This window comes from Littorina saxatilis, linkage group LG14 (assembly GCF_037325665.1).
Source record: "Littorina saxatilis isolate snail1 linkage group LG14, US_GU_Lsax_2.0, whole genome shotgun sequence".
Lineage (NCBI taxonomy): Eukaryota > Metazoa > Mollusca > Gastropoda > Littorinimorpha > Littorinidae > Littorina > Littorina saxatilis.
In genome coordinates, this window is record NC_090258.1 from 24,378,976 (window position 1) to 24,401,475 (window position 22,500).

At 39.6% G+C, this 22,500-nt stretch overlaps 1 protein-coding gene across 3 annotated transcripts in view; it reads left to right on the forward strand.

The window, feature by feature from the left end:
- The first annotated feature begins 483 nt into the window (after window positions 1–483).
- Window positions 484–22,500, forward strand: part of LOC138947408 (uncharacterized) — an 82,821-nt gene continuing 60,804 nt past the window's right edge. For all 3 annotated transcript variants that reach the window (XM_070318865.1, XM_070318866.1, XM_070318867.1), the window contains exons 1-4: window positions 484–571; window positions 15,775–15,864; window positions 18,693–18,903; window positions 22,416–22,500. The exon at window positions 22,416–22,500 is cut by the window's right edge and continues 46 nt beyond it. In XM_070318865.1, coding sequence (XP_070174966.1) covers window positions 550–571; window positions 15,775–15,864; window positions 18,693–18,903; window positions 22,416–22,500 — 408 coding nt within the window. In that variant the 5' untranslated portion in view covers window positions 484–549. The remainder of the gene's footprint in view (window positions 572–15,774; window positions 15,865–18,692; window positions 18,904–22,415) is intronic.

Sequence of the window (22,500 nt, forward strand, 5' to 3'; positions counted from 1 at the left end):
CATTTTTGGATGAGTTAAGTTCTGTAAAAGGCTGCAGTGCCTTTAACGAAATAAGTGATATAAAAACAAACAACAAACACTGAGCACAGAAAGCCCCTAGACTGTTAATTGTTGGTATGTGACCAAGCTGATGGTGGTCTGAAGAAGAAGAAGAAGAAGAAGAAGAAGAAGAAGAAGAAGAAGAAGAAGAAGAAGAAGAAGAACAACAACAACAACAACAACAACAACAACAACAACAACAACAACAATAATAACAACAACCCCACCACCACCACCACCACCAACACCAACACCAACAACAACAACAACAACAACAACAACAGCAACAACAACAACAACAACAACAACAACAACAACAACAACAACAAAGCTCTGCAACAAACAATTATTTTACGGAAAAAAATTAAGAAGTAACTGTCACGGCTGGTGCGATACTTATTGCGTCCAGTGTAATAATGTACCATCTACTTGCATATGCACAATGCAGTTTTCGCTGGCTGCTGTTGCCCCACCGCTCGCGCGCACATCGCATCTACAGTCCTTCGCTGAATGAGCTTCCTCACTGCGTACGGTAAGCTTAACTTGTTCGCTTTCTGCATAATACACATAATGTAAACCTATGTTGCATGAGAATTATGTTCACTTCCATGTATAGGGGAGGAGGTTGTTTCTGCCTGCGTCTTGATTTGACAAGGTTTTGTACTCGACAAAAGGTTCAGAAGTTGAAACATGTGAAAGATTTGTTCGTGTTTACTGTATTAAATGTTTCATTCCTTTACCTATCTAGTTTTTGTCTATTTTTGTTTTCAGGATTCCAAAGATCTGACAGTTAGACATTTGCGAGTTAAATGGATGTATTATTTATTATTGAATGAAACATTGGAGATATTTCTGAATAAAGCATTACGTAACAGAAACATACAAGTTATGCTCGGAATTAAAACAAAGAAAGAAAGAAAGTAAAACAGAAAGAAAGAAAGACAGACAGAAAGAAAGAAAGACAGAAAGAAGAAAACAAATGAAACAAACAAAACTACCAGACAGGCGACAGACAGACGGACAGACAGACGGACAGACAGACGGACAGACAGACGGACAGACAGACGGACAGACAGACGGACAGACAGACGGACAGACAAAAGGTACGACTGTAAAATATCGTCTAGTATACATTTTTCCTCTTTTTTTCTCCCTTTTCTTTTCTTCGTTCCTTTCTGTCGTCCCTTTTTATATTTAGTCAAGTTTTGACTAAATGTTTTAACATCGAGGGGGAATCGAAACGAGGGTCGTGGTGTATGTGTGTGTGTGTGTGTGTGTGTGTGTGTGTGTGTGTGTGTGTGTGTGTGTGTCTGTGTGTGTGTCTGTGTCTGTGTCTGTGTCTGTGTCTGTGTGTCTGTGCGTGTGTGTGTGTAGCGCGATTCAGACTAAACTACTGGACCGATCTTTATGAAGTTTGACATGAGAGTTTCTGGGTATGAAATCCCCGAACGTTTTTTTCATTTTTTGGATAAATGTCTTTGATAACGTCATATCCGGCTTTTTGTAAAAGTTGAGGCGGCACTGTCACACCCTCATTTTTCAACCAAATTGATTGAAATTTTGGTCAAGTAATCTTCGACGAAGGCCGGGGTTCGGTATTGCATTTCAGCTTGGAGGCTTAAGAATTAATTAATGACTTTGGTCATTAAAAATCTGAAAATTGTAAAAAAAAATATTTTTTTTATAAAACGATCCAAATTTACGTTTATCTTATTCTTCATCAATTTTTGATTCCAAAAACATATAAATATGTTATATTTGGATTAAAAACAAGCTCTGAAAATTAAAAATATAAAAATTATTGTCAAAATTAAATTTTCTAAATCAATTTAAAAACACCTTCATCTTATTCCTTGTCGGTTTCTGATTCCAAAAACATATAGATATGATATGTTTGGATTGAAAACACGCTCAGAAAGTTAAAAAGAAGAGAGGTACAGAAAAGCGTGCTATCCTTCTCAGCGCAACTACTACCCCGCTCTTCTTGTCAATTTCACTGCCTTTGCCATGAGCGGTGGACTGACGATGCTACGAGTATACGGTCTTGCTGCGTTGCATTGCGTTCAGTTTCATTCTGTGAGTTCGACAGCTACATGACTAAATGTTGTATTTTCGCCTTACGCGACTTGTTTTCCGTCCTTGCTTCCTTTCTTTCTTCCGTCCCTTCTTTTTACATTTAGTCAAGTTTTGACTAAATGTTTTAACGTAGAGGGGGGAATCGAGACGAGGGTCGTGGTGTATGTGTGTGTGTGTCTGTGTGTCTGTGTGTGTGTGTGTGTAGAGCGATTCAGAGTAAACTACTGGACCGATCTTTATGAAATTTGACATGAGAGTTCCTGGGTATGATATCCCCAGATATTTTTTTCATTTTTTTTATAAATGTCTTTGATGACGTCATATCCGGCTTTTCGTGAAAGTTGAGGCGGCACTGTCACGCCCTCATTTTTCAACCAAATTGGTTGAAATTTTGGTCAAGTAATCTTCGACGAAGCCCGGACTTCGGTATTGCATTTCAGCTTGGTGGCTTAAAAATTAATTAATGACTTTGGTCATTAAAAATCAGAAAATTGTAAAAAAAAATAAAAATTTATAAAACGATCCAAATTTACGTTTATCTTATTCTCCATCATTTGCTGATTCCAAAAACATATAAATATGTTATATTTGGATTAAAAACAAGCTCTCAAAATTAAATCTATAAAAATTATTATCAAAATTAAATTGTCCAAATCAATTTAAAAACACTTTCATCTTATTCCTTGTCGGTTCCTGATTCCAAAAACATATAGATATGATATGTTTGGATTAAAAACACGCTCAGAAAGTTAAAACAAAGAGAGGTACAGAAAAGCGTGCTATCCTTCTTAGCGCAACTACTACCCCGCTCTTCTTGTCAATTTCACTGCCTTTGCCATGAGCGGTGGACTGACGATGCTACGAGTATACGGTCTTGCTGACAAAATGGCATTGCGTTCAGTTTCATTCTGTAAGTTCGACAGCTACTTGACTAAATATTGTATTTTCGCCTTACGCGACTTGTTTTTCCTTCTTTCTTTCTACCGCCCCTTCCTTTTTATATTTAGTCAAGTTTTGACTAAATATTTTAACATCGAGGGGGAATCGAAACGAGGGTCGTGGTGTATGTGCGTGTGTGCGTGCGTGTGTGCGTGCGTGTGTGTGTGTGTGTGTGTAGAGCGATTCAGACTAAACTACTGGACCGATCTTTATGAAATTTGACATGAGAGTTCCTGGGTATGAAATCCCCATACGTTTTTTTTCATTTTTTTGATAAATGTCTTTGATGACGTCATATCCGGCTTTTCGTGAAAGTTGAGGCGGCACTGTCACGCCCTCATTTTTCAACCAAATTGGTTGAAATTTTGGTCAAGTAATCTTCGACGAAGCCCGGGGTTCGGTATTGCATTTCAGCTTGGTGGCTTAAAAATTAATTAATGACTTTGGTCATTAAAAATCTGAAAATTGTAAACAAAAATAAAAATTTATAAAACGATCCAAATTTACGTTTGTCTTATTCTCCATCATTTGCTGATTCCAAAAACATATAAATATGTTATATTTGGATTAAAAACAAGCTCTGAAAATTAAATATATAAAAATTATTATCAAAATTAAATTGTCCAAATCAATTTAAAAACACTTTCATCTTATTCCTTGTCGGTTCCTGATTCCAAAAACATATAGATATGATATGTTTGGATTAAAAACACGCTCAGAAAGTTAAAACAAAGAGAGGTACAGAAAAGCGTGCTATCCTTCTTAGCGCAACTACTACCCCGCTCTTCTTGTCAATTTTACTGACAGCTACTTGACTAAATATTGTATTTTTGCCTTACGCGACTTGTTATATTTAGTCAAGTTTTGACTAAATATTTTAACATCGAGGGGGAATCGAAACGAGGGTCGTGGTGTATGTGCGTATGTGTGTGTGTGCGTGCGTGTGTGTGTGTGTGTGTGTGTGTAGAGCGATTCAGACTAAACTACAGGACCGATCTTTATGAAATTTGACATGAGAGTTCCTGGGTATGAAATCTCGGAACGTTTTTTTCATTTTTTTGATAAATGTCTTTGATGACGTCATATCCGGCTTTTCGTGAAAGTTGAGGCGGCACTGTCACGCCCTCATTTTTCAACCAAATTGGTTGAAATTTTGGTCAAGTACTCTTCGACGAAGCCCGGGGTTCGGTATTGCATTTCAGCTTGGTGGCTTAAAAATTAATTAATGACTTTGGTCATTAAAAATCTGAAAATTGTAAAAAAAAATAAAAAATTATAAAACGATCCAAATTTACGTTTATCTTATTCTCCATCATTTGCTGATTCCAAAAACATATAAATATGTTATATTCGGATTAAAAACAAGCTCTGAAAATTAAATATATAAAAATTATTATCAAATTTTTTTTTTCGAAATCAATTTAAAAACACTTTCATCTTATTCCTTGTCGGTTCCTGATTCCAAAAATATATAGATATGATATGTTTGGATTAAAAACACGCTCAGAAAGTTAAAACGAAGAGAGGTACAGAAAAGCGTGCTATGCAGCATAGCGTAACCACTACCCCGCTCTTCTTGTCAATTTCACTGCCTATGCCGTGAGCGGTGGACCACGAGTATACGGTCTTGCTGCGTTGCATTGCGTTCAGTTTCATTCTGTGAGTTCGACAGCTACTTGACTAAATATTGTATTTTCGCCTTACGCGACTTGTGTTTATATTTAATCAAGTTTTGACTAAATATTTTAACATCGAGGGGGAATCGAAACGAGGGTCGTGGTGTATGTGCGTGTGTGCGTGTGTGTGTGTGTGTGTGTGTGTGTGTGTGTGTGTGTGTGTGTGTGTGTGTGTGTGTGTGTGTGTAGAGCGATTCAGACTAAACTACTGGACCGATCTTTATGAAATTTGACATGAGAGTTCCTGGGTATGAAATCCCCATACGTTTTTTTCATTTTTTTGATAAATGTCTTTGATGACGTCATATCCGGCTTTTCGTGAAAGTTGAGGCGGCACTGTCACGCCCTCATTTTTCAACCAAATTGGTTGAAATTTTGGTCAAGTAATCTTCGACGAAGCCCGGACTTCGGTATTGCATTTCACCTTGGTGGCTTAAAAATTAATTAATGACTTTGGTCATTAAAAATCTGAAAATTGTAAAAAAAAATAAAAATTTATAAAACGATCCAAATTTACGTTTATCTTATTCTCCATCATTTTCTAATTCCAAAAACATATAAATATGTTATATTCGGATTAAAAACAAGCTCTGAAAATTAAATATATAAAAATTATTATCAAAATTAAATTTTCGAAATCAATTTAAAAACACTTTCATCTTATTCCTTGTCGGTTCCTGATTCCAAAAACATATAGATATGATATGTTTGGATTAAAAACACGCTCAGAAAGTTAAGACAAAGAGAGGTACAGAAACGCGTGCTATCCTTCTTAGCGCAACTACTACCCCGCTCTTCTTGTCAATTTCACTGCCTTTGCCATGAGCGGTGGACTGACGATGCTACGAGGTATACGGTCTTGCTGACAAAATGGCATTGCGTTCAGTTTCATTCTGTGAGTTCGACAGCTACTTGACTAAATGTTGTATTTTCGCCTTACGCGACTTGTTTTCTTTCTTCTTCTTTCTCTCTATGTCTCCCTTCCTTTTTATATTTAGTCAAGTTTTGACTAAATATTTTAACATCGAGGGGGAATCGAAACGAGGGTCGTGGTGTATGTGCGTATGTGTGTGTGTGCGTGCGTGTGTGTGTGTGTGTGTGTGTGTGTAGAGCGATTCAGACTAAACTACAGGACCGATCTTTATGAAATTTGACATGAGAGTTCCTGGGTATGAAATCTCGGAACGTTTTTTTCATTTTTTTGATAAATGTCTTTGATGACGTCATATCCGGCTTTTCGTGAAAGTTGAGGCGGCACTGTCACGCCCTCATTTTTCAACCAAATTGGTTGAAATTTTGGTCAAGTACTCTTCGACGAAGCCCGGGGTTCGGTATTGCATTTCAGCTTGGTGGCTTAAAAATTAATTAATGACTTTGGTCATTAAAAATCTGAAAATTGTAAAAAAAAATAAAAAATTATAAAACGATCCAAATTTACGTTTATCTTATTCTCCATCATTTGCTGATTCCAAAAACATATAAATATGTTATATTCGGATTAAAAACAAGCTCTGAAAATTAAATATATAAAAATTATTATCAAATTTTTTTTTTCGAAATCAATTTAAAAACACTTTCATCTTATTCCTTGTCGGTTCCTGATTCCAAAAATATATAGATATGATATGTTTGGATTAAAAACACGCTCAGAAAGTTAAAACGAAGAGAGGTACAGAAAAGCGTGCTATGCAGCATAGCGTAACCACTACCCCGCTCTTCTTGTCAATTTCACTGCCTATGCCGTGAGCGGTGGACCACGAGTATACGGTCTTGCTGCGTTGCATTGCGTTCAGTTTCATTCTGTGAGTTCGACAGCTACTTGACTAAATATTGTATTTTCGCCTTACGCGACTTGTTATATTTAATCAAGTTTTGACTAAATATTTTAACATCGAGGGGGAATCGAAACGAGGGTCGTGGTGTATGTGTGTCTGTGCGTGTGTGTGTGTGTGTGTGTGTGTGTGTGTGTGTGTGTGTGTGTGTGTGTGTGTGTGTGTGTGTAGAGCGATTCAGACTAAACTACTGGACCGATCTTTATGAAATTTGACATGAGAGTTCCTGGGTATGAAATCCCCATACGTTTTTTTCATTTTTTTGATAAATGTCTTTGATGACGTCATATCCGGCTTTTCGTGAAAGTTGAGGCGGCACTGTCACGCCCTCATTTTTCAACCAAATTGGTTGAAATTTTGGTCAAGTAATCTTCGACGAAGCCCGGACTTCGGTATTGCATTTCAGCTTGGTGGCTTAAAATTTAATTAATGACTTTGGTCATTAAAAATCTGAAAATTGTAAAAAAAAAAAAAAATTTATAAAACGATCCAAATTTACGTTTATCTTATTCTCCATCATTTTCTAATTCCAAAAACATATAAATATGTTATATTCGGATTAAAAACAAGCTCTGAAAATTAAATATATAAAAATTATTATCAAAATTAAATTGTCCAAATCAATTTAAAAACACTTTCATCTCAGTATTCCTTGTCGGTTCCTGATTCCAAAAACATATAGATATGATATGTTTGGATTAAAAACACGCTCAGAAAGTTAAAACAAAGAGAGGTACAGAAAAGCGTGCTATCCTTCTTAGCGCAACTACTACCCCGCTCTTGGTTTAAGCGTGTTTATTCAAATTCTCATACACACGTTTCAAACAATAACAACATTGAGAACGTTAACAAGCAGATTGCTTATGGACACGTTCTTGAACTTATAATCAATACACATTCAGATAGCAAAACATGGCGAACAAGTGATAGCTTCAACACTTATCTTGATAATCTTTAATTATATTTTATACAAATAGGGTAAAGAGAGAGAGAGAGAGAGAGAGAGAGAGAGAGAGAGAGAGAGAGAGAGAGAGAGAGAGAGAGAGAGAGAGAGAGAGGGAGAGGGAGAGAGAGAGAGGGAGGGAGAGAATGCCTGGCTACATCAATTGCACAGTTAATATAATATCAGCCGAAGCGATTAGTTAACATAACATAGTCTTGTACAACAGAGAATATTTTCGTGTTCAAAGATATAGTTAAATCAGTATTTCCAAACAAGAGTGTTTTGCAGTCCAGAACGTGTGTTGGCAGACTATTGAATAAAATGGTTCTATGTTCTTTAAATTTTGGACAGTGTAATAAGAAATGTTCAGAATCTTCCGGGCATGCTCCACACGTACATTCTAAATTATCAGAGAGGTGTCGGTTAACTAAGTCTTGTTGCAAATCGCTCATGTTTAATCTCAACCTGCTGTGAAGTACCTGACCCTGGCGGTTGCCTAAATAATAATACGGTGGAACAACAACATCTCCATCGGTCAAATACCTTTTAAATTCACCAACTGACTGCGTTTGTTGTATATTTTCTGGAAGATTATTCCACAAAGCTGTCGTTGAAGGAAAAAATGAAGATTTATATAACTCACTTCTGCACAATGGAAACTTACGTTCAAGAGGGCGTCGTCTGTGGTAAGGATTTACATCGGAAACCAGGACCGGCAGTTTGGAATATAAATATTCTGGGGTTAAACGATTTACAATTTTATAATACAGCAAAAGTTTATGACGACGTCGCCTTTCTTTCAGGGACACAAAACCCGATTCGTTATACAGTTTTTGGTGGCTTGTGCCACGTACTGCACCTACAATGATTCGGATTGCATCGAGATGCAATGTCTCCAACTCGTCTGCCAAACACTGTGTACAGTTATCCCAGATAACGTCCGCATAATCAAACAATGGTAACATAAAGGATTTATATATAACTTCAAGTGATTTTCTGTTTAAACGATGCTTGAATAAACCAAAACACGCAATTGACTTTCTACATTTAGCAATTAGACTTTTTATGTGGGAATCCCATTTACAATTACCTTGTAGAATGACGCCAAGGTGCTTGTGATTTTCAACATCAACTAAGTGTGCATCTTCGAAATACAATGGTGGAAGTAAAACATTTTGTTGCCTACAAATGTCCAACAATTCTGTCTTTTGACAATTAAAAGTGACTTTCCATTTAGAAGCCCATGTGCGAATTTTATCCAAATCAGAATTCAAAATCTCTGCTCGTACATCATCGTTATCTAAACTTAAATACATACTCGTATCGTCTGCAAAGAGTTTCAACACTGATTCAAGACCAACACCAATATCGTTAATATAAATGAGAAATAAAAGAGGTCCTAAGACAGAACCCTGAGGGACACCAGCAGAAGGGGTAGCATAACTTGATTTGGTTCCTTTCAATACTACTGCTTGTCTGCGATCGCTCAAGTAATGTTCAAACCAAACAAGCAAGGGACCTCTTATACCTATCGCCTCAAGCTTGTGGAGCAGACCGCGATGCCAGACTTTATCAAAAGCTTTGGATACATCAAAAAATATTGCCTGTGACATAATGTTTTTATCAAGTGCAACACAAAAATCATCAAATATACTCAATAGTTGATAAACAGTCGAATCACCAGCAATAAAACCAGATTGGCAGTGTGTAATCAAATCATAATTTTTCAAATAACCAAACACACGGATTTGTATACATTTTTCAAGCACCTTCCCAATACAACTCAGCAAAGAGATTGGACGGTAGTTGGAACAAGCACTCCTATCGCCTTTCTTAAAAATGGGCGTAATGTGAGCAGTTTTCCAGACAACTGGAAAAACACCCTCAGACAAGGATCTGTTAAAGAGAACTGTAAGCGGTGGAACGATAACAGGTAATCCATCTACAAGCAATTTATTATGTATTCCGTCAGGGCCCACGGCCTTGGATAAATTTAAATTCCTTAACACTTGGACAACTTCAGCTTCTGTTAATTCAAAAGTCGATAAAGATGTATTACACCAATTTGCCTCGGGCAGGGGATCGTCTGGATTTTCAACTTTAGACTGGCTTTCAAAATAATTATTAAACAAAATCGTTTTTTCACAAATGTTATCAATAATTTTTCCATTATCTTCTAGCGGTGGAATTTCGTTACATGCAACACCTTTTTTCTTCAAGAAGGAATTAACAAGTTGCCACCAATTTTTGCTTCCGAAGTTCTGTTTACAATTTATCCTCTCATCAAGTTCTAGAAAATAATCTCTTTTTCTTTTACGAATTTCATCTGTATACTGATTTCTAGTCAGGCGGAATAATGCCCACTGCTCAGGTGTATTTAAGCGCTTAGCAACTTGATGTATACAATTTTTTGCGTTTCGTAATTGTAAAATATGTTCAGTCATCCATGGGGCATCATCTTCACGTACTGTTATTATCTTAACAGGCATACATGTTTTTGCAACACGGAATAAATGTTCAGAAAACAAGGCAGCAGCTTCGTCAATGGACGCATTTAAAACTGTGTTCAAAAAATCAATTTTGTTCAATTCAAACAGAAATGCATCAACATCTAACTTGGCATAATTATATATGGTCCTTTTAAACTGACCTTTTTTTTAAAATCTCTGTGACGTTAATTTTACACATGGCACAGAATGGTCACTACAAATGGGGGGTAACACTACAACTTCACTGATTAAGTTTATACTCGTGGTCAGGATCAGATCGATGCATGAGGATTTAGTTTCTGTAATACGTGTGGGTTCAGTAACGAGCTGGTGCAGATTGTTTTTTTGTATTAAATTAAGAAAGTGGGGAGATGGATTATTCAAAAAATCTTCGTTAAAGTCTCCAAGAATTAGAAATTTATGTGGTGTTCTCATTACTTGCTTTACAGATTCGTCAACCAAGTGCCAATAATCAATCCGAGAGTCTGGTGGTCGGTAAAATGAACCAACCAGCACAGTTTCTTGCAATAATTTAGTTTCTACCCAGACTGCTTCAAGGCCTGGAATTAACAAATCAGGCCTTGGTTTGCAAATAAAATCGTTTTTCACATAAACAGCTACCCCTCCATATCCATCTGGCCTATCAAGACGCACTGGGGGATGAAATCCTTTGAGGCATAAACTGTCGTTTGATATCGAGTCACACAACCAAGTTTCTGACAAAGTCACAATATCGTGCTCTTTAACTTCACATTGTAAAATATCAATCTTGTTTCGCAAACTACGTACATTTATATGCAAAATAGAGGTATCTTTAACATGCTCTCTACCAGGCGGGCCTGGGTTTGGGTGGACATCTCCTGACAATAAAACCATCAGCAAAATGACAAAAACATGTGTCACAAAACTATGCACGAATATAATGTTCCAAAGCATATGCCCGTAACGCTTACTTCCAATTGGTTGACTAAAATAGGAAGGTTGCGATTTTGAGTCGGGTATGGGGTTTAAGGGTGTGGAGTTGAAACACAAGAAATGTGCATGGAAAAAGATGAAGAGAGCTGTTCGAAAACCATTTTGTCCGTGAAAAACTAAAAACATATATACCAGGACGGTGTCAAGATCAAGAAAAAACAATTTTTGCGAGCACCTGGCCGATATTGCGTAAAAACAACCAACCCTGGATCTGAAATTAACGATGTCTAAAGGCATTCAAAATTTAGGTTACAACTTCTTTGAAGAAGAAGAACCAGGGCTGGGCATCGGTAGCTAGGCATGGGACAAGCATCAGTGAACGGGTCTCTCTCTCTAAAAGGGAATAACAGTGGTTAAGGAGCGAAAAACAGGGGAAAGCTATAGCGAAAAGCAGGTAAACAAAGAGGTCATAAACGTTTTTATACAAAGTAGGAAAACAAAATGAATGAACATGACACAATTTTGACATGGTCCTGTCAAAATCGCTGACGCGGCTGTCGGAAAAAAGTTGACAAAATGAACGGAGATGAAATGGTCCTGAGTGTATACAACATGAAACAAATGACGAGGAAAGAAAACAACTGTTTTTAGTCATTTGAAGCAACAACAAGAACAACACTTACTAAGAAATAACGTTTCAAGCATCCAGCACACGGAGCAGTTTTACATGTAAGTCGATGTCGCGTAGTTTGGTCGTGACCCATCAATACACTTATACATCCACACAAGTACACCTACCGAAAACACACACACACACACACACACACACACACACACACACACACACACACACACACACACACACGCACACACACACACACACACACATACACACACACACACACACACACACACACACGTCTTCAAGGTAAGGCAGCAGAGTCATGGAACAAGATCAGAAAAATATTCAAGCATGCAAGTGTCAAAATAATGCTCGCACACAGCAAAACACTCGACGCATTACGCTGGTTTCATTTATAACACTCCCCCCCCCCCCACACACACACACAGACAAACAGACAGACAGACAGACACACACACACACACACACGCGGGAAGAAAATATATCAGGACGCCAGATAACAGTGAAGTGCACAGCCTAGGGAGACATCGGCCAACATCACCATGTTCGACAATAATTAAACCAGTGTCAATTAAGCAATGCAACGGTTACAGGAAACATGAACTGAGGACAGGCTTCTCTGTCCGCGGGTCAACACTCGACAAAACACAGCGCTGGGCTTGGCTTTGCGCTGCACAGTCAATGTTCTATTATAGTGTTCGTTCACAGCATTGTTTGTTTCGTCTTGCGTTGGCACATGAACTTAGTATTGTCTCATAAATCGTCACTGCGATGGTCAGACACTGTAATACACTGTAATACAGGCATACGTAGGTTTTCAGTTCATTACCATCACTATAGCTCGCCTTGGATTGCCATACAGTCACATAAGACGATTACTACATAATGATCACCTTAATTGAGTTGTCTTGAAGAAGTAAACGAAATCCGTGTCTACGAGAGACTGTGCAATTGATCAGTTTTGGCGTTTTCTCAGCAATAGCAGGTTCATTCACAAACATACTCTGTACTACACATAAACACACACACACACACACACACACATACACACACACACACACATACGCACACACACACACACACACACACACACACACACACACACACACACACACAGACACACACACACACACACACACACACACACAGACACACAGGCGGCGATGGGTACTTTTAGGTTATGACGTTCGGTGTTATCTCAGGTTGGAGTCAGTTTGCACAGGTATCCAAAACACACAGGTGTGGAGACAGAAAATATGTCAGTTGCAAAATACTTCCAGTTCACGCATGGTGGTGAGCTTGGTGACACTGCCTCTTTTCTTAACAAAGATCATGCCATCGCGAGTCCAGGTGTCTTCAAGTCTGCCCTCTCGCTTGAGCTTCCTGGCCCTACCGGCGATACCAGCCCTTGTCTTCGTCAGATCCTCATTGACGAATATGTTGGGGTGTCGCTGGGGTCCCGCTGAGTCTCCTCTCTTTAGGGCCGGCCATTCCAGGTTCGTGAACAGTTTGGTGACATCGGCATTCTTCAGGTTTTTCCTCGATCGCATGAGTTGCTCTTTTTTCCGGTGAGTTGCCATCTTCACGATAATGGATCGTGTGTATTGTTCGCCACCGGTTGGCTTGCGGCCTACCCTGTGAGACCTATCTATATCCCCGTCGCAGAGATCCACACCAACAGCCTTTGCGAGTTGCTTTACTATTTCGTCAGTGTTTTCTCCAATGCTTTCTGGCACCGGCCCAATTCTCAAGCTGTTCCGTCTTGTGTACTGCTCAAAGCCGTCGAGCTGCTCTTTCAGGTCTTCGATCTGCTGATCTTTGGCCTCGATCGCCTTTCTCAGGCCAGAGATCTCGAGGCGGAGCTCCTGCGTGACGCGGCTCGCGACGGCTTTGGCAAGTACTTCGATTAAGTGTGGATCACTTAGGGCCTGCTTCAGATCTTCTATGGACGAGGACGAGGTAGGCATGGTGTCAATGATTGTTTTACTCATGAAACCTGGATCGTTAGCCGAGATAATGGTTTCTTCAGGGTCTTCGAGGAAGCTCCCATCCGTCCGCTGGTTCTTGGACTCGTTGTCTTCCTGGGTTAGAGGCGACGATGCAGGCCTTTTGGCGTCTCTCCCAGTGGAGGTAGACATGGACACGACAAGGAGCCGAGGTCTCGGTCACAAAAACGAGAGTGCAGGTCAACACTGCGTATTTGTAAACAAAAACGTTCAAGTAGGTCACACGTGGGCCGTTTAGACAGACACAGACGTACACCGGTTCAATTCCACGGGAAAACCACGGGGAACACACACAACAGGGGTGACGTCTGACTAGGTCAAGTTCAAGTTCAAGTTCAAGATCAAGGCCAAAGCCAAAGCCAAGTCAAGCCAAGGTATCGCTTCACAGCTGGCAGAAGTTACTCATGGTATTCACGTGAATCTAAAAATAGAACCACCGGTTGACCTTGCAATCACTGTACATGAATGAATAGGATTTAGAGAAAACCTGTCATTTCAAGGAAGAAGAACACAGTACTTGCATTTGTATGACTTACTGCGTTGCACAGTCCATTAATCATCTACACACCAGTACACAGCTCCATTCATCTACAGTAGCACATGTAGATTTCACAAAATTTACAGCCACGAGCAGCAGGGCGGAGCTACCTGTCCGCCATGTTTTCTCACCTTACCCCGCTCTTCTTGTCAATTTCACTGCCTTTGCCATGAGCGGTGGACTGACGATGCTACAAGTATACGGTCTTGCTGAAAAATGGCATTGCGTTCAGTTTCATTCTGTGAGTTCGACAGCTACTTGACTAAATATTGTATTTTCGCCTTACGCGACTTGTTTTTATATTTAGTCAAGTTTTGACTAAATATTTTAACATCGAGGGGGAATCGAAACGAGGGTCGTGGTGTATGTGCGTGTGTCTGTCTGTCTGTCTGTCTGTGTGTGTGTGTAGAGCGATTCAGACTAAACTACTGGACCGATCTTTATGAAATTTGACATGAGAGTTCCTGGGTATGAAATCCCCGAACATTTTTTTCATTTTTTTGATAAATGTCTTTGATGACGTCATATCCGGCTTTTCGTGAAAGTTGAGGCGGCACTGTCACGCCCTCATTTTTCAACCAAATTGGTTGAAATTTTCGTCAAGTAATCTTCGACGAAGCCCGGACTTCGGTATTGCATTTCAGTGTGGTGGCTTAAAAATTAATTAATGACTTTGGTCATTAAAAATCTGAAAATTGTAAAAAAAATAAAAATGTATAAAACGATCCAAATTTACGTTTATCTTATTCTCCATCATTTGCTGATTCCAAAAACATATAAATATGTTATATTTGGATTAAAAACAAGCTCTGAAAATAAAATATATAAAAATTATTATCAAAAATTTTTTTTTCAAAATCAATTTAAAAACACTTTCATCTTATTCCTTGTCGGTTCCTGATTCCAAAAACATATAGATATGATATGTTTGGATTAAAAACACGCTCAGAAAGTTAAAACGAAGAGAGGTACAGAAAAGCGTGCTATCCTTCTCAGCGCAACGAATACCCCGCTCTTCTTGTCAATTCCACGGGCACTGCCTTTGCCACGGGCGGTGGAGTGACGATGCTTCGAGTATACGGTCTTGCTGCGTTGCGTTGCGTTCAGTTTCATTCTGTGAGTTCGACAGCTACTTGACTAAATATTGTATTTTCGCCTTACGCGACTTGTTTTTCTTTATTTCATTTATTCATTCATTTTGTTTTCATTCATTCATTCATTCTTTCTTTCTTTCTTTCTTTCTTTCTTTCTCATTCATTTATTCATTCATTCATTACCTCTGACTTTCTTTCCTTCGTTTTGTTCTTCCTTTCTTTCTTACGTTCATTCAATCATTAATTTTTTTCATCCAAACACTCTCTCTCTCTTTCTTTCTTGTAAGATGCAGAAAAAAGGACAAAATGAATAAATTAATTGCCTTTCAAAGGAACTGTGCAGTAATACATACCTGGCATGGATACCATGCTAGAGAAAGTCTGTAAATATTTCGTGTAAATACGTTCATGTTCAATACTTCATGTAAATATGTTCATTTGCAAATGTGTGCATTACCCATTGTCGAAAAGGCTTTCATTAGCTAAAGACATTAAACTTTCAAAGCGTCAAGCGTCTTTCTTGTACGATTTTTGTTCGTCGGTTTTCCCCTGAAGTAAATGAAGGTTGACCTTGTCTTGCTAAGGTCAAGTGCGAGGTGAACTGCATGAGCGAGGACTGACCACCATGGCGATTCTGGTCATCCTTCTGCTTGGGCACAGCGTGTTAGCACAAGGTAACGTAGGCTGATGTGTGCACGAGAAGGTTACCAACTGGGTGGCAACCAGCAGCGTGGTCGGATTGGTTGAAATCACACAAAAACTCTCAACTTCAACCAATCCGATCCCGCGGCTGGTTCCCATCCCGTTGCTAACTTTCTTGGTCACAAGCAAGACAATGATTCTGGACAATGTGTCAGAAAAGTTCCTTTATCTGTACTTTAAGTGTACTTAAATCTACTTTAAGTCTACTTTAAGTGTTAGTCTGTCTGTTCACTTAAAGGACCGCTGGGTCGAAGATGAGTGAACGTAACGTTTTGGTTTGTCATAAACAAAACGTTCAGATAACATACCTTTCTTGTTATATTTAGTCAAGTTTTGACTAAATATTTTAACGTAGAGGGGGGAATCGAGACGAGGGTCGTGGTGTATGTGTGTGTGTGTGTGTTTGTCTGTCTGTGTGTGTGTGTGTAGAGCGATTCAGACTAAACTACTGGACCGATCTTTATGAAATTTGACATGAGAGTTCCTGGGTATGAAATCCCCATACGTTTTTTTCATTTTTGTGATAAATGTCTTTGATGACGTCATATCCGGCTTTTCGTGAAAGTTGAGGCGGCACTGTCACGCCCTCATTTTTCAACCAAATTGGTTGAAATTTTGGTCAAGTAATCTTCGACGAAGCCCGGACTTCGGTATTGCATTTCAGCTTGGTGGCTTAAAAATTAATTAATGACTTTGGTCATTAAAAATCTGAAAATTGTAAAAAAAAATAAAAATTTATAAAACGATCCAAATTTACATTCATCTTATTCTCCATCATTTTCTGATTCCAAAAACATATAAATATGTTATATTTGGATTAAAAACAAGCTCTGAAAATTAAATATATCAAAATTATTATCAAAATTAAATTGTCGAAATCAATTTAAAAACACTTTCATCTTATTCCTTGTCGGTTCTTGATTCCAAAAACATATAGATATCTTCTTGTCAATTTCACTGCCTTTGCCATGAGCGGTGGACTGACGATGCTACGAGTATACGGTCTTGCTGAAAAATGGCATTGCGTTCAGTTTCATTCTGTGAGTTCGACAGCTACTTGACTAAATGTTGTATTTTCGCCTTACGCGACTTGTTTTTACATTTAGTCAAGTTTTGACTAAATGTTTTAACATAGAGGGGGAATCGAGACGGGGGTCGTGGTGTATGTGTGTGTCTGTCTGTCTGTCTGTGCGTGTGTGTGTGTAGAGCGATTCAGACCACACTACTGGACCGATCTTCATGACATTTGACATGAGAGTTCCTGGGAATGATATCCCCGAATATTTTTTTCAATTTTTCGATAAATACTTTTGATGACGTCATATCCGGCTTTTTGAAAAAGTTGAGGCGGCACTGTCACACCCTCATTTTTCAATCAAATTGATTGAAATGTTGGTAAAGCAATCTTCCACGCAGGCCGGACTTCAGTAATGCATTTCAGCTTGGTAGCTTAAAAATTAATTAATGACTTTGGTCATTAAAAATCTGAAAATTGTAATTTTTTTCTTTTTTTTATATAAAACGATCCAAATTTACGTTCATCGTATTCTACATCATTTTCTGATTCCAAAAACATATAAATATGTTATATTTGGATTAAAAACAAGCTCTGAAAATTAAAAATATAAAAATTATGATCAAAATTAAATTTCCGAAATCGATTTAAAAACAATTTCATCTTATTTCTTGTCGGTTTCTGATTCCAAAAACATATAGATATGATATGTTTGGATTAAAAACACGCTCAGAAAGTTAAAACGAAGAGAGGTACAGAAAAGCGTGCTATGCAGCACAGCGAAACCACTACCGCGCTAACCAGGCTCGTCAGTTTCACTCCGTTTTGCACAAGCGGCGGACTACGGTCATTGTGAAAAAAATGCAGTGCGTTCAGTTTCATTCTGTGAGTTCCACAGCTTGACTAAATGTAGTAATTTCGCCTTACGCGACTTGTTTCATTGTGCTGTTTTTATGCCATGGCTGAGATTGGAATCTGATTAGATTTCAAATACTTCCGGATAGAAGATTCTGATCACTTTTCAACTGTGTGTGTTGTTACTGGTGCGTTAACGTTAGTATGATGGCAATGGGAATCACATGTGTATGCCGGTGTATGGTAAACACACACACACACACACACACACACACACACACACGCACGCACGCACGCACACACACACACGCACGCACACACACCCACACACACACACACACACACACACAAACACACACGCACACACGCACGCACGCACGCACGCACGCACGCACGCACGCACGCACGCACACACACACACACACACACACACACACACACACACACACACACGCACGCACACACACCCACACACACACACACACACACACACACACACACACACACACACACACACACACACGCACGCACGCACGCACACACACACACGCACGCACACACACCCACACACACGTCTATGATGTATGTTTTAAAAACAACAAAATAAAGAAAGAAAGCAAAACACAGCAAAAAGCCTGATCGAAAGGGGTAGCCAACTTACAACTCTCCAGAGATGAGTTGCACGAGAAAGTTACCAAACGGGTGGGAGCCAACCGCAGCGTTGGATTGGTTGAACTTGAGATTTGTTGTGATTTCAACGAATCAGACCCCGCGGTTTGTTCTCTCCCGGTTGGGTGGCGCCCACTTTCGCTTCGTGGACCTCGGCCCTGACTTCTCAGACGTGATATTAACCTGTGTTGTTTTGTTTTGTCTTGACTCAATCGTTCGAATAATTTAACCTTTATTTTTTGTATCGTTGTATGTTTCAAGCCTGTGACCAAGTCCTGAGAGCCGACACGGGGACTTTCACATCCCCAGGATACCCAGGCAACTACTCTAACGAGATAACATGTAATTACACGATTGAGGTCGCAAGCAACCACGTGATCCAGTTGACCTTTGGCACCTTTATACTGGAGGGCCCGAGCTGGTGCCCGTATGACACTGTTGAGATATACGACGATACCACGCTTCTTGGCACGTAAGTGTAACTTGTTGCGGACATGGACAGTTTCGAAACAGATTTTCAAACAAGAACAAGAACAAGAATTTAATCCGCCCACAAGTGGATGAAATACTACGAGTTGACATCACTGTTCATTGGCTCTATTGACGCCCGTGTTTAACCGCTTGCTTCCCTTTATATAATACACCGTAAATAGATCGTCGTTCTCCCGAACTAACTCCTTAGTATGTCATCGAGAATAGAGGATTTTGGGTAGGGAAATCCTTTCATGCAATGACGTCAACGCCTTTCGGCGATTGGTCAATGCATTTCGTATCAATAATGTCGGTCACGCTTAAAATTATCGCTACTTGATATTGCTTTCCAAACGTATACGGAGTGACCGGGAGCGTAGGGTCAGTTATGAACTGAACTAGCCCCGAACAGTGAGATATAGAGAACAGTACACAAATACGAACGGAGAGACTCGGAAACTCGAGTCAGTCGTCGCCACGCTCGAGAACTCAAGTATAATATTTGAAGTAAAAATCTCTCTCGCCGACAGTGCGACAGAATAGCTCAGTTGGTTAAGCGCCTGATCATGCGCTAGTCCTTACTTTTGTGGTCCCGGTGTCACGAACTGAAAACTCTGCTAAACAATCCCTCTCAATGCGGTCAATGCGCATGCGCCAATCTTGGACTTAAAAAATGCGACCCTTTGACGGAACCCATGGGTTAGGGTTAGGGTTGGGATTATGGTTAGGATTAGGGTTAGGGTTAGGGTAGGGGTTAGGTTAGGGTTAGGGTTAGGTTGTTCACGACCTGATTAATCTCCCCATGTTAGCGCATGCGCATTGACCGCATTGAGAGGGATTGTTCAGGCAGAGTTTTCAGTTCGTGACACCGGGTTCGATCCGCTTCGACGGCAATTTTATTTTTATTTTTTTCTGAACTTGTAATTCTTGTATTTTATTCATTTGTTTCATTCCAAACGTTTTGGATAATGTAAAGAATGGAAATATCAAAAAGTTGCATGATTATTGAGTACTTCCATCTTGACAATTTGCCCAGAATTTCCCATAATATTTTGTTTAGTAACCTCGGCTAAGGTCGAAAATGTAATGCCCTATAGGTAACACCGCGACTGCTTGTAATGATGAGAACAAGAAAACGTGGCAAATCACTAATACGAACGGGGCAATCGACTAGCCGACAAATGCTCGTTCGATAACCCGGGCACATTGGAAGGTATGGTTGCAGTTCAAGTATTAGTTTTCACAAAGTTAGGTCGAGAGGCGTGGTACATTTTCTCGCAGATCCGGAGGTCACGAGTTCGAATCCCATTATGGGCAAGACTTTTGAAAAACTTTTTTTTTCCAACTTGTTCTTCTTTTCTTAACACTTTATACTTGTATTTTTTTTCTTTTTGATTTACCCCAAAGGTTTTGAGTCGCGTATTGAAAATCGAATATAGTGCGTGAGTGCCATTGAACAGCTTTCTCACAATCCCGTATTCTATTTTTAGTACGGGATATCCCCAAGGAAAGGTCAACGGGCATATGTGTCATCGCGTGTCGACTGCTGGTAATAGTAGTAAGGTGCTTCTGGTATAATAGGCTTCTGATCCGCCATATAGCATACAAGCTGTTGGTATTTGTCCTGGTGTAGTTGTTGTATATATGTACAACTTGACTGAATATTTATGACCCTCCACCACGAAATGGGTCGCATGTCACCTTGCGCGGTTCTGCGCTAGGCTTAAAATAAGTCCGGGGAGTGTCTGGTAACAGTGTGAGGGTCACCTTAGTCCCAGGCTTATAACTCAAACAGTGTTCGCTCTTTTCTAAAACGGTTTTCACCACTGGATAGAGCATAAAAAAACTTTAGGAAAATGTAAAAAATATGAAAATCATGCAAAGGTGACATGCGACTCAATCCGTGGTGGAGGGTCACATTTATGTACATAATAACATTGCGCAATTGAAATGCACACACTGTGACTGCTTATGAAATATTGTTTTGTCAGCTACAAGTCGCTCCGAAGCTTCCTTTGAAAACACGAGCAATACGAACAGTCAGCCCGATTTTTAACCGTCTTGTCATGAAGTGGATTGTAGTGTGAATAAAGGATCTTTTCTGAAAAAAACGTGTTCTGCCCTAACTTATTACACTGACTTCAAACTTCACACCAAAACACCCCAAACACAGAATTTTGGGAGGATGCAGACTTATTATTTCCTCACCAAAATATAACACAATTCTTCACTTCAAATACATCAATACGAATCAACTTCTCGAACACACAGTACACACACACATATAGCATTCACTCAATGCATGTAAATACATAGTATAAAGATACTTTCTCAAAGATAGATTTACGCACAAGATAAAGTGCTGACAGACACTCACGAGTTCGTATCACGGCTCACTGCATGTCGTCATTTACACATCCTTGTGTCGCTGAATCCCGTAGATGATGAATTCCCAGAAACTTTCCTTATAGGTGCCAACACACACCTTTCACGTTTCTCCCCGAGAAACATTTCCGCCATTAGCGAAAATAACCGTCGTCGCTACGACCGGTACGATGAAGACTCCGCCGTCTAGCCATCTGCGCCGATGTGGTCCTTTGCTCTCCATCATCGCTCCGCGCTCTTACGTGTGAGGTCCCTCCCTCGCTCACGTCCTCATGAACCCTCGTCATGGAAACTCCTTAAGAGACCCGTCTCTTGAAAGAGTGTTTGTCCCCGACAAACCTGACACCCGCTATAGACCACTTGCTCGGTCGAGCATCTACAACGTTGTGACGTTATTAAACCCAGACCAGCTACATTTCTCATAAACACAACTCATGTCAAACTAGGGTTTTCTCGTGCAACACACAAAACTCGTGATAACGCTTCTCCGGTCACCACACATCGCACTTCAATATTTAGGGAGGTTAAAATCACGACGTGGTTTCACATCACAAATAACATACCCACATCTTTGTGACACGTCTTTCGTAGGATTTTCATCTCTTTCTTGTCGAGTTTGAAGTGACTTTACCGGCCTTAATCGCTGGTTGGAGGCACACATTCACCATTGCTCCCTTTGCCATGCCTCTCAGACAAGATACGACTGTATTAAATAGGCGAGCCAATTAGTGGTTAACAGCGGGCAACAGCTTAGACTCTCATCCATTTTGTTAATACAAAACAAAAATCCAGAAATCTGACAAAAGTTGGTTAAAATCGGCAATGTGCACAGCACGTAAGTCTATGCCATCGACGTGGGACAGCAGATACGAACGAAAGTTCAATAGCATTTGACGAAATACCTGCACGCCATCTACACATTTGTGTAGGGTGCTTTCACTTTGCGCAGAGTAATGTAAGCATTCTCCAAGCCAAACGTCAACCCTTTTTGTTTTTACATCATTTTGGGGGGTTGGTTGTAATGGGTTTTTTTTTACTCCTACTGAAAATCGTAAGTCCTACAACGTCCAGTACTATCGGCGTTCAGCCATCATAGCCTTCATTGTTTTATTGTGTAAACGTCATCAGGTTTTGTGGATCGGATGGACCTGGTGCGGTGACGTCATCAAGCAACAGAGTGACAGTGGTGTTGAAGACTGACGTCATCGTCGTG